The 13,316-nt window shown below is 44.1% G+C and overlaps 1 protein-coding gene and 1 long non-coding RNA gene across 2 annotated transcripts; both read right to left on the bottom strand.

Moving 5' to 3' along the window:
* Positions 1 to 1,807: 1,807 nt before the first annotated feature.
* On the bottom strand, positions 1,808 to 2,742 carry LOC136447469 (uncharacterized). Its single transcript, XR_010757725.1, has 2 exons — positions 2,152 to 2,742; positions 1,808 to 2,091 (listed from the first exon to the last, which is right to left on the bottom strand). It is a non-coding gene; the product is annotated as an uncharacterized lncRNA (long non-coding RNA).
* Positions 2,743 to 4,060: 1,318 nt separating this feature from the next.
* LOC136447770 (protein SSUH2 homolog) lies at positions 4,061 to 12,532 on the bottom strand. Its single transcript, XM_066446814.1, has 10 exons — positions 12,263 to 12,532; positions 10,105 to 10,833; positions 9,586 to 9,715; positions 9,208 to 9,268; positions 8,596 to 8,720; positions 8,091 to 8,251; positions 7,678 to 7,770; positions 7,100 to 7,202; positions 4,647 to 4,754; positions 4,061 to 4,212 (listed from the first exon to the last, which is right to left on the bottom strand). Exons 2-10 carry the CDS (start codon positions 10,824 to 10,826, stop codon positions 4,066 to 4,068), a joined length of 1,650 nt encoding a protein of 549 aa, XP_066302911.1. The 5' UTR covers positions 10,827 to 10,833; positions 12,263 to 12,532; the 3' UTR covers positions 4,061 to 4,065.
* Positions 12,533 to 13,316: the final 784 nt, after the last annotated feature.

Here is a 13,316-nt window from a genome sequence, read left to right as displayed (position 1 = left end):
AGCGTTCAACGCATGTCATCGCAAAAAAAAGGAATCTTTTTACGCTTTATTTGTGCGTTTTGTTGTCTTTTTAGTCATACTTGTACGTTTTGAATGATGTTCCCATTATAAAGTCAAGGGTAACACAAATCCAGTTTAGGACGCAGTGACGCCGCCAACGTGCAAGATAAGGTGAATCTATCCTTAACTGGGTCATGACTATGTAAGACAAGCTTGGCAAACAGGTCTGTGAATTGGGCCACATCGTTACATCACACACCAGTTTGAGATTTTACTCGCAAAGTAACATAAATTCAGGTAGATATTCAAATCAGCACAACTCAGACATTCTTTCGTTAAGATATAATATCTAACTATCCGTTAAGGCACTACGGTTGGACAAGTAAGAAAAAGGCCACGCACAGTTTTCCCACCCAACCTCTGTTTAGATAGCAGAACAGTTTTCCAAATTTCTGTATATATACATCACGCCTTGGGGAAATAGGGCGATCTCTTGTAACTAAATTTAACAAAAATAGACATGTAGTTTTAACTTAAAAGTGAGAAAATCAGACGAGAATTAAGACACATACGCACCTATTTTGGAGATCAAGCGTTGAAAACCTGACGTGAAATTCTCGACGTGGCTAACAAGGACAGAGATGGGTCCCTGAAATGAGAACATCTGGGGTACAGCGGTATTAATATGCCTGAAGATGCGCCTGATTATGCAAATTACCCATCTGGTCAGGGCTCGAAATAGTGGGTGCATGTGCACCTGTGTGCACCCAAAATTGGAGCTGTGCACCTAATTTTTGACTGTGGGTGCACTGGTGCACCTAGATATTTTTGTAGGCTATAGGGTAATGGTACTATTGTACACTAGTATGCAGAATATTCTTAAAATGTAAGTATCAGAAAAAGCAAAATAACCTTTTGTAACAGTTGTACTTTCTTTGATGTATTACTTGTTTGAAATTTTGAAGTTAGCTATAGAATTACAGATTGAAGTTCTTAACTGACTTAAGAGCGTTAAACTTTGTAACTATGTTTTGCTGACATTCAACTTTATTTTGTGGTGCACCCAAAATTATTTCTGTGCACCTAATTTTTTGGGTTGGGTGCACCAGTGCGCCTATTTCCAAAAATGAATTTCGAGCCCTGCATCTGGTCCAATCTGTCCAATCAGATTCGAGGTAACAAATGGCAAAGGCAGATGAGGCCTTTACAGCCAATCGGGGAGGTGGTAACAGGTCCATACTGACAGTATTAAGATTATCATAATCGAACCTTCTTCCCGGTTCCCGTTTGAAAACGTACGAATGTGATAGCGCAATATTATATCATACATAAACACACACACACAAAAACGCACACACACATACAAACACACACAGAGAGACACACACACACACACACACACACACACACACAAACATACACACAGACCTCCATTTGTCGAGGGCATCGGTTGGGGCTGCACCTTTCTTTCGGAAGGGACTTAATATGGGGTCCCGTGTTCAAGAACGCCGCGCTGACAAAATTTGAGCCAACGTAGCCATGCAGTAAACATCTATAGACGGTTACGTGGGAGCTATACTGAACGATGTTCCCAGACCACTTATTTCTAAACGCACTGCATGTACAACCAATGAGAGCAGCCCTTTTACATTGTAGTTCCACCCTACATGTACTAGTACATCCGCGTAACTAATATGAACTAATATGACATAGATCATACAGGCAGGCCGGGAGTTTTGATAGCAAGGCCAAGGGAGTTTGGCGGTAGGAAATATAGTTATGTTCTTTGAAAAAAGATACTGACAAGTTGAAAACAGATTATTTATGTTTCTGTCATTATTGAAGAAGTTCAGAAGAACACAATTCAATTGTTCAGGTACAGGTACAGGTCCGGACCAGTACCTAAACCTCTGTACCGGTACCTGTACCTGTAACGTTACCTGATGTTACGTTTAGGTACGCAGCACTAGGCCAAAGCTAACAAGGCTGGAGTCCAGGCTATACCACTTCGGCCGATGTTCTCTCGATCGCTGCGCTACTTGTCGGGACTGACCTATGTTCGCAGATCGCTGAGCCCAGTCCTTTGCTGACCTGGATGAGTCCAGTGTCAAGTTCGCTGACCAGGATGAGTCCAGTGTCGAGTTCGCTGACCTCGATGAGTCCAGTGTCAAGTTCACTGACCTGGATGAGTCCAGTGTTTCGCTGAGGCCATTCTGAGCCCTGTGAGAGATTTTCGGACCAACGAAGCAACTGTGACGTACGTACCTAGAGTAGCCTGGATACCAGACCCCCAAACTCTAAAATATATACCACACGATAGATATTGCAGAGTTTGGGGGCCTGGCATCCAGGCTATACCTAGAGCTGTAAGTAGAGTTATTTTGAAGTCAGGCCGTTACATCAGTGATACCATATTTCAGAGCAATGTGAACACACTTGTGATCATAAGCTCCTACCTATCTATCCTGATGCTTCGGTCCCCATTGGAAAAAGGGGCCCTACCGGGTAGTGGACGGGTTGGCTTTTTTCGGGTGTGCCCCCTACGTGGCCGGGACCCCGAATCTTTTTAGCCCGGACCGCTACATTCAACGCGGGAGCCGGTAACAAAAATATACTCTCCAAGCAGAGGTTGGTGGGGAAGACTGTGACAAAAAAAACGGGGCATATGATAAAACGGTCACAATCTTCCCCACCAACCTCTGCTTGGAGAGTAACAAAAAGCCGCCGTGAGCTAATCGTACGAACAACAGTACCCCCCCCCCCCCCCAACTCCCCTGGCCCGGTAGTCCACAGGAACAAATTTGTGGCTTTACATCCCTGGACTACAGCCCTGCAATTGGGACCTAAGCATCAGATTGCGTCAGGTTGGCATGAAATACTTCCCACTAATCCTTAGGCCCTGGGAAAGGGACAACAACAACAACAAGCCCTGTATCACTTGATGTATTCCGATACTCACACTTAACAAGTAGATGTTCGACGTTTTTCAACGCTATGTTGTATCGACTGCTCTGAATTCCTTCAAATGTTTAAAGCAATACATGTACAAGGTTCTGCACGAAGCGAACTGACGTCAATATTTGTGAATTCATCGGTAGGGATTTTCACGTACCTAGTAGTTGCCCATATGAATTTCTGTTATCCCTTATATAAATACATTCTTTTCTTCACTTAATATGGGTGGATGGAAGGAAGGAAGGAAGGAAGGAAAGAAGGAAGGAAGGAAGGAAGGAAGGAAGGAAGGAAGGAAGGAAGGAAGGAAGGAAGGAAGGAAGGAAGGAAGGAAGGAAGGAAGGAAGGAAGGAAGGAAGGAAGGAAGGAAGGAAGGAAGGAAGGAAGGAAGGAAGGAAGCATAAAAGAAACTAGTAGTGCCCACTGTCAGCACCAACCTAGGCACAGCCTCATTACTCGTCAAGGGTACCTACTGGCTGAACTTCAAGGTGAATATTCAAGGTGAATATCTATTGATATGATTTCACATTAGTTATTGGACAACTTTGATATGAAAATTCAATCCTGAATTCAATCCTGATTTCAATTTCATTATGTTTCACGTTACATTACGTTAACGCTGCACACTTGTTTGGCTTATTTGGTAATATGATTTTATGTTTCTTAAGTTACTTTGGCGTTGTATCAATTAGTAGTTTGCGTAGCTATTTTGTTATCTCTTGTAAAGTTTGTCTGAGTCTGAAGTACGTAAATGACATGGTTAAGTGACAACAAACAAACAAATGAAGGATGTGCCGTGGGGATTAGCCCATTATCGTCTTGTCCTTTTACGACAAAGTTTTGCTAGCAAGCAAGTTGCACGACTGACAATGGCACACACGTGTGATCTGCTGTATTCTTCAGTGCGGACTCCGCAAAGTCAAGACCGACCATATTGAGAGGCTGATGAGCGTCCAATGATCTAACAAATCTCTCAGCAATTTTTAAGGGAGCACTCAAAGATCTTACTATGATCTCAATGAATTTTCAATGATCTCAGTGTTTTGTTTTTTCAATAATCTCAATGATCTTTCAATCTCTGGAAGCCAAATAAATAGATAGGGGGGGGGGCAGCTAGAGAATGGCACAGCCCCAGCAGCATGTATCAGCATATTCGGGCACGAAAACACGCCTCTCAGAGCCGTAGATGTAGAAGGTATAGGCTGTTCCATTCCACGTGTAGGTCGCCTCTGCCACCGGTTTCGTGGTGAGGGTGTGGCGCTAGAACACAAAACACGTGGAACAGGGCAATAAGAAGCTGCAGCCTTCATATAGCTGGCAGAACATATACATACAGAAACTGCTATGAAGAAATACAGAGACACGCACAGGAGAAAAGAGATATGGAGAAGCATACAGAGAGAGAGAGAGAAAGAGAGAGAGAGAGAGAGACAGAGAGAGAGACAGGAGAGAGAGGAAGACAGAGAGAGGGAGACAGAGAGAGGGGTAGGGAGGTAGACAGAGAGAGAGAGAGAGAGGGAGAGAGTCAGATAGAGAAAGAGAGAGAGACATAGAGAGAGCCACAGATAGAGATAGATAGATAGATAGAGATAGAGAGAGAGAGAGAGAGAGAGAGAGAAAGAGAGGTGGAAAGACATAGGGAGAAGCATACATACAGACAGACAGACAGATAGACAGACAAGACAAAAAAGTACCTGCATGTGGATCCTTTCATCCGGACCAGCGTGCGCGGTGTTGTGCTCCTGGACCAGCCGGTTAGAGTGCTCGATTATTTCCGCGTCCACGTTAGCGAGCGGGAACACCTACATGGAATAAGTTAGCTTCAGATATAGTCACATCAACAACACTACCGAAGTTCAGGTCGGGATTGGCCCAGCGCATGGGCCTTCCCACATCCCAGCAGTCCTATACTTTTGCTCAGGGAGCCAACACTTTTATAACATTCTTCATTAGTTTAGTTTAGATGTACTTTACATTCATCTGCACATTAGTTTAGGTGTATTTCACTTTTTTTGCATTGTTTTGTTTTGTTGAGCACTTCCACCACCGGCCGCACTTAGCCGTGCACCTCACCCTGGACACGATGCCCCACTGTGAGTTTTGCCCAGTAAACTTAAGATAAGAAGAGAAGATGGAAATTAAGGCGAAGACACGTCAGAGTGAAATGGCATCCGTGGCAAACTGTACCGAATATTCGGCCGAATTTTTCAGTGGTGCCTAATTGTAAGCATACATACGCATTTTACGGAATTGATACGATCCACTACTAAGAAACCGACGGATTTTACAGAATCTATACGAGTTTTACGAAATCCATGCGATCCATACGAATTCGATCGTATTTGGTAAAACTCGTATGAAATTAGATACTTAGACACTGTTTTGGTCAGACAAGAATATCCTATAAAGATCAAAGGGCGCAGGGAAATTTCTTCGTGTGAACTTTGTATTGGACAGGCTGAAGACTTTCTACCAGGACAACAAAATAGTTTTCTGTTTTGTTTTAAGTAATGACAATGTCATTAAACTATATATCAATGACGTAGCAAAGAAAGTCCACAAAACTATTGTGTTTTGCGTGTAGTTAAACTATACTGCCAGTAAATACTGCAGTTACCAATGAGGCATTAGCTTCATTGTTGTCAACAATTAATCGCCTAAATAGCGTTGTTGGTTGCTACGTTTGATAGCACAACATATACTATGATATCATAATTCTATCATAAACCGTGAAATCCTCTTATTCATCACGATACTGATCATGAATACAATCGAGGTGATTAGTGAAACTATGTTGCCAGTAGATACTGGAATTACCAATGAGGCATTAGTTTCATTGTTGTCGAAATTTGGCCTAAACAGCTTCATTGTTGTCAAGATTTATCGCCTAAACAGGTTGCTACGTTTGTCAGTACAACATTGCTATGGTATCATAAACCGTATAATCCTTTAATTCACCATAAGACTGATTACCTTCGCCGAGAAGGTTATGCAGAGGGTAGCGTTTGTATGTATGTTTGTAAAGACCAGCATAACTCGAGAAGGCTTGGGTGGATTGTCTTGATATTTGGTAGGTGGGTAGGTCTTGATGAGACTATGAAATGATTAGATTTTGGGTCCCCTAGCGGCTTGTTACGGTACTGCAGCGGAACTTCCTGTTCCGATATATCGTGTTCTGGACAAGCTATGGAACTGATTTTTGATTGGTAGATAGCTCTTTGGACAGAGAGTAAGTGGTATAGGTTTTGGCCCCCTAGCGGCTTTTTTGGAACTGCAGGATCAGGTTTTGGTTCAGACTTTGAAAGGGAATAACTCAAGAAGGGCTTGATGGATGGTTATGATTTTTGGTAAGTAGATAGCTTGAGTGATGATGTACATGATAAGATACTTGTTATGCAAATCAGTATCTAATTTGCATAATTAATGAGGAAAGTTTATACATCCGCCAAATTCCACGATAGGACTCTCAAACATGTGACATATGTAACTGACGAAGAGAGAAATATTAATAGATATCAATTATGCAAATGAAGACCTCATTTGCATAATTAATTAGAAAATACTATAACTCAAGATGGGCTTGATGGATGGTAATCATTTTTGGTATGTAGATAGCTTACGTGATGCTTTGTATGATAGGACGATAATTATGCAAATCAGATTCTAATTTGCATAATTAATGAGACAATTTTAAAAAAACCGCTGTGTTCCATAATATGACTATTGACATATGTGACATTTATTACTGAGGAATTTTGATAGATAAAAAATATGCAAATGTAGGCCTACTTTGCATAATTAATAAGAAACTACTATAATTCCATACAGGTAAATGATGGCAATTTCATACTTGTGTCATTTGGAAGTTATGTGAATGTGAACATCGTTGAATCAAATTATGCTAATAAGGACCACATTTGCATAATTCATGATAAATGTTACTTTGTTAGCATAATCTTCTTTGTTAAGCTCATACTTTTGTTTTTTGGGTGAAGAAGATCAACTGGTATGATTTATAATTGATGACAAACACCCCTGATACGTCAGTCATAAAGGTTAGAATCATTTGGCGAAGGTATGAGGTCGTGGAACTCTAGTTGTGAATACAATGGAGGCGTTTTTGAAAGAAAATGTAGTAAACCTGTACCCTGAACCGTTCATCCCTGAAGATCTGTTTCCCCGAGACGGTTTTCATCAGATCGTCAGGAAGAGGCGACCGCTCCACGATGTGGTCACTCACGTGGGTTTTCCTGTGAGGGGGATCAAACATTTCAATGAATTTTGTTTACCTTTCACAGAGTACTCTTTGAACTACCGCATCAAGGCGTAACGCACCAGGTTTAAACTGAATAGTACAAGCTGCATATCCGGACAGATTATGATCCACACACACCGGGAAGGACCCCTACTCTTTTCGATAAGTGTGCTGGGTTCTTTAACGTGCTTGAGATGTGGCTCTCCTCAAACACACCATTTAACATCCTATCCGAGGGACGTCCCTAACCGAAGCTAGGTACTCACCTGGGTATAGTGGGGAAAGTCGTGTTAAGTGCCTTTCCCAAGGGCACAACGTCAACGGGACAAATCAGGGGACCCCGGATTCGAACCCGGTATTTCTGGGTTCTGGGCCAAACACCCAGCCACTGCGCCATCGTGACGCCACATCACGTGACTGACTACAAAACCTCCATGCATTTTCACGGAGGTAATGACGTCACTCCTTACCACTCAATGTTCAGCTGTTCGTAGTGTTTGAGTTGACCATGACCTTGGCAGCAGTCGCAGTTTCCCCATCCAGACCCGTTGCAATCTGAGCATCTGCATGTCGTAAAGAAAACAATCGTTAAACTAGAAAGATACAATTTTCAAGCAAAGACATATAGTCCATGGGCAAGGACCGTTTTTTGTACCACCGAGAGGGACAAGAGCTACCATGGATTTTTTGAATCTGCAATAATCAAAGTTTATTTTGATGTATGATAGTAACGATATTTGGTGTAGGGGTAGGTGTTGGGAAGACGAAGGTCAAGGTCGTTTTGTGCCCCCTGGTGTGTGACATTGGTACTGCAGCAGAACTTCCGGTTTTTTTTTACCTGGACGTGCTATGGTCTTGTTTTAGAAAGGAGCTCGATACTTACGCGACGACGCCGGTACCGACGCACTCGTGACAGGGGCAGGGCTGGTCGTTCGGCCCTTCGGCGACCACTCGGGTCCCGTCGCATCGTCGGCACATCACGTGACCGCGGCTCTCGCATTCAGGGCAGTTCAGTTTACCGGACCCGTCACAGTTATGGCAATCCTGGAATACGAAATAAGGCCAACCTGATGAATGGATGGATGGATGAATAAATGAATAGATTAAGGAATGAAGTAACGAAGGAAGGAACGAATGAAGGAACGAAGGAAGGAACGAAGGAAGGAACGAAGGTAGGAACGAAGGGACAAAGTTGTCACGAAGTAACGAAGGGAGGGAGGCGTGAAGGAAGGAACGAAGTAACGAATGAAGGAAGTAACGAAGGAAGGAAGGAATGAACAAACTAACGAAGGAAGTAGCGAAGGAAGGAAGAAGTAACAAAGGAACGAAGTAACAAAGGAACGAAGTAACGAACTCGGGAAAGAAGGAAGGAAACTGGCATTTCTCACCCTGACCGACGCTGTGTGCTGCATTTCCACACTTCTGGTGTCGTCTTGGAACAGAGCCGGCGGATCCTGTGGGACGTTCCACTTGTCTGGAGGGGTGCCGTATTCGCGACTGTCAACACACTGACCTAGAGATCACAGAGGAACACTGTTTAATACAGAAATGTTCGCGGTGGTTTTATGTTCGCGGTTTTCGCGGCGACTGTTTCACCGCGAAGTTAAAGCCACCGCGAACCCATTTTCGCCTTAGCGCGAAATTAAAACCACGTGAACTTAAATGCATTTACAGTACTCTCAAACCTGTACTGGTGACCAAGGTATGTCCCTATACATGTAGCTCAACTAGTACCAGCCTCACGGTTGAGCTCCTGGTTCTAGTTAGTTGCTAAATGGGGGATCTCGGTGCGATCCTGGGTCAGGACATCTAGGCTGGGGCTTCACCCGTCATTCGGAAGGGACGTAAAATGGGGCTCCCGTGTTCAAGGAAGTGCCTCGATTGGTTGAAACTTTGAGAAACTTCATGTATGGAAATCAGATCGATATTAACTTAATAACACGAGATCGATTAAGGGAAGAACAGAAAGAAAAGTAATACAAGTAACTACGTGGACTTACCAGTGAAGGGGGTATGGGTCATTTCCGTCCACCTTTTTTCACTGAAGGTTTCCAACGTGTACTGGAGAAACAAAAATCACATTTTAAGACAAACAAGCTTTCTTCTAATTTCTTGACAAAGATTGTGGAGTTTGACAGTTTGACAGTCGAAAAGTTAGGTAAGTCGCTCGTTTAGGAAGTTACATTTTCAAATCCGTTTGAAAAGAGAAATGCTATGTCAAAATCAGGAAATTAAGAAATGATAAACCGGTAGCTTTACACTTGAGGTGAAGAGATGGTGACCTTAGTACAGCATGTTGAGTGAAGGGGTAATGCTTTGGGATTAATACCCGAATTATTCGATCAGCCGTAATGCACACACGAGTTTACTGTACTCACGTGGTGGGCATTGCTGTGAGTCAGAGAGTCAAAGGTGAACCCCTCAGCCGGTTTGGAGCCCCAACATGCCTGCTGGGACACGAACTCGGCAAAGAGCTCACGAGCCTCGTCCTCTGTCACGTCCTGATAGCTACGAAGAAGATAAACAAGTGCAAGCTAAAACTTCTTTCCTATAAGAACTATATTCCAAAGGAACAGAGTTCCTTGTGATTGCTACCCCTGATTGGTATAACCTAAAAGTTTTCAGAGAAAAAGTCAACAGGACATGCTATATATGGTCGTGACTCGTAATTGCTGAGTTGTAGATCGCTATTGGTACAGAGAATATAGGGTGTAGATTTGGGCCCCCCTAGCGGCTTTTGCTGGACATGCAGTGGGCCTTTTTGCTGGAAACTTTGCAAGAGGATAACTCAACCAAGGGCTGGTGGTTTTCATTGTTTTCATTGCTGTTACATGTTTTAGTAAGCGAATTGAGTACGGGATGACTGTACTTGTTGTTTTTGTATCTGAAGTTTGTACCTTTTCATTTCAGCTTCCTGGACTGGCGACTGTCCCTCCGCTACGGGGCTAGCAGGCATCGCCATCGGAGGCGGGGCGTATCCCGGCCCTGGGGCGAATGCAGGGGGACCACCGGGCGGGGGTTGTGGGTAGGTCTGCTGTCCGGGCGGGTAAACCGGGTCTCCTGGGACAGCGGGTCGTGATTGGTTGATTCCGGGCGGGTAGGCGGGGTCAGGTGGCGGGACGTGTTGTGATTGGTTGATTCCAGGTGGGTAGGCGGGGTCAGGTGGCGGGACCTGTTGTGATTGGTTGGTTCCGGGTGGGTAGGCGGGGTCAGGTGGCGGGACGGGTTGTGATTGGCCACCAGACGGGGGATAGACCGGGTCTGTCGTCCCGAACGATTGTGGTTGGCCGATGTTAGCGGGGCCAACTGACGTGGCTGTCGGTGATTGGCTGCCAGCCGGCGCGTAGACGGGGTCTCCTGGCGGCATGGACGTTGGTTGGATGGGACCAACTGACGTGGATGTCGGTGATTGGTTGCCAGCCGGCGCGTAGGCGGGGTCTCCTGGTGGCATGGACGTTGGTTGGACGTGACCAGCTGGGTGGGCGGGGCCAAATGACGTGTCGGCTGGTGATTGGTTGCCATAGGCGGGGTCTCCAGGTGGCAAGGACGGTGGTTGGACGGTACTGGATGGGTAGGCGGGGTCTTCAGGTGGACGTGGTTGCGTAGCAGTCATTTCCATGGTGACTCTGCTTGAACACAGAAACGCCCGGTTAAAGGTCGATCGATGAGTGTGCACGACTACGACTAGGGTCACATTACCAAACCGGGGCCCGGCCGGGCAGTTTGCGGGAACGAAAAACATGTTGTATAAGACAACAAAACGCACAAAACGTAAATAAAAGATTACTCATGGGTATTTGTGTATATACACTTTGATTTTTCGTTTTGGCACAGTTTGATTTTTCTATATTTTTGGGGGCGCGGTTTGAAAATGTGACCCTAGCATTCACTAGAGCATGTTCAAAGTGTGAAACAATGCATCGTAGTATGTATTACGACCAAGTCCCCACAGTATTGGCTAACATACAATGTAGGTCAAGTTAGATAGCTGGAGTGATTGACGCGCCAACTGCACGATGTTATTCAGCACACGACCGCATATCAGCTGTAATTTTACGCCCTGCAACCGTAAACAAGGCCACAGTCCTAGACCCAAAATTGAAGTCGACATTTGCAGTAATGCTCATAATCCTTCGAGAATAAGCAAGCCTTTATATGCGTCTCGTAATCATTTGTATTGTATACTGTATATTGTTCAGTAATCATGAAGCAACCCTTTGTAATAGACCTCGGCTAGTTGGATAATCCTGGCTTTATAGTTGTTGTTTTTAACTCAAACCATATCAAATCTCAATAGATACGTTTCACAACAAGCTAAATTTAGTGATCATATTACGGGTTCAGCTTGAAGCATTCTAAGGGTAACTTACTCAAATGTTGTCACGATTTATTATTCATTCGGACGTTATATGATGATTAAATCAATTTTCAGAACATCTTTTTAGATTTCTTGCTGAAATTATTAATGCCTGAGTACGATACCCCGACATTCACGCCAGATAAGCTATCTAGGTCGAATTGAAGGGTTCAAATAATTCGTCTATCTCGGTCGATATAAACACGGCCGGGTGACTGTTAATATTGATGACGTAATAAACACTCGTATCTCAATACGTTAGAGCTGAAACAAATCGCGTCACGTGGTACTGAGTGGCCTTGAATAGACCAATGAAATTTAATATGGGAAATGTAGCAGTGGTAGGTTAGTAGGTTAGGGCAGTCCTCATTTCAAATAACTATATCTTACAGTACAATGTATGGTGCCCATTACGTGTTTAATCTGTTCGTATTTGCATGCATTCAGGCCTTTTCTATTACAGGAAATGTGCTCACAAATGCATTTGGGAAATACTGGAAACATCGGTCGTGCAAAGGCGATGGTCCAGAGTAGGTCACCGTAACACATTCCTGCATAAAACCTTCCTCTACTGATGATACACGGCCGGCCCCATAAACATGCGCAGAATACAAAAAACGCCAAATCAATCACACTAAAACATCACCATGCAGCAATTCTAACATACGCTATATGGAGGAAAATATATATATACGTACCGATTTACCAATACCGATCCTATACGACAGAAATCGTGGTTTGTGAACCGCCCAAAAGAACGTTGCACAGCGGTACGGGTATAGGGTCTACCTTTTTACCGGAATACCCCGGAATACACCGAGAGGGCGCCAACGCGGATCGCCATTAGTAATTTCTAGTGATTTCTTGTTCCCTGGTCCATAAATATATCATTTCATGCCAAAATACATCAACCTGTGAAGTTTACTCATGAAAGCATAGTGTATTCCGGTAGAATTCACCCTCCTTAATGGGTATTCCGGTGTATTCCGGTGTGTTCCGGGGTATTCCGGTAAAAAGGCAGACCGTGGGTATATGCTTTTTGATATTCGGAAGTGGTCCCACCTGACCTTTGACCGCGTTAAAAGTGGACATGATGATAAAGGCGGGAAATTCAAACCACTCGAATCGTGTTTATCTTGGGGTGTCCCTATAGCACAACTGGCAGCAGCCTCACAGTTGAGCTCCTGGTTCCAATTAGTTGGTTACTGGGAGACCCCGGTTCAAGCCCGGGGGTCCGGACATCTCGGTTGAGGCTACACCGGTCTTTCGGAAGGGACGTTAAATGAGGGTCGGTGTTCGACGAGGTGGCTCGTTAAAGGGGATGGGGTAGCAACCCCTCCCGGTAAAAGTGTACCCTGCTACTGAGACAGCAAGGAAACTTGCTACCCAGTGTGCCAATAGGCACTGGAAGGTTCGGAACGAACGACCGATGGTCCGTGTGACGAAAAGGAAAGATGGGCCAGCTAGTTGTAGGATTAACCTTTTGAACCCTGGTTCGAAGCCGAGCTGATGCAGATTCTTTTTCATTCTTTTCACTTTATTTTTACAATTCTACACTCACGATACTGTCGTACATTTGTAATTGAAATGTTGCTTTTTGAAAACGTTTTATATATTTTTAACCGTCCAATAAAGTTATGATACGCTCGGATGTGGCATTGGTCGGTCAGCGATATGGCGATGACGTTTCAAATGGCACCGACCGTTTCAAATGGCACCGACCGTTTCAAATGACAACGACCGTTTATTAGA

The sequence above is a fragment of the Branchiostoma lanceolatum genome, chromosome 13 (assembly GCF_035083965.1).
Source record: "Branchiostoma lanceolatum isolate klBraLanc5 chromosome 13, klBraLanc5.hap2, whole genome shotgun sequence".
Lineage (NCBI taxonomy): Eukaryota > Metazoa > Chordata > Leptocardii > Amphioxiformes > Branchiostomatidae > Branchiostoma > Branchiostoma lanceolatum.
Note: the sequence above shows the minus strand (reverse complement) of the source record. Positions and strands in the feature narration are given on the sequence as shown.

What these genes read in the sequence shown, in the direction of transcription:
- LOC136447770 (XM_066446814.1), bottom strand. Translation starts at nt 10,826, where the DNA reads ATGGAAATGACTGCTACGCAACCACGTCCACCTGAAGACCCCGCCTAC. An exon ending in CAGGAAGCTGAAATGAAAAG is followed by an intron (nt 9,716 to 10,104) that starts GTACAAACTTCA and finishes TCTTCTTCGTAG; the next exon opens with CTATCAGGACGTGACAGAGG. An exon ending in CTCACAGCAATGCCCACCAC is followed by an intron (nt 9,269 to 9,585) that starts GTGAGTACAGTA and finishes TTGTTTCTCCAG; the next exon opens with TACACGTTGGAAACCTTCAG.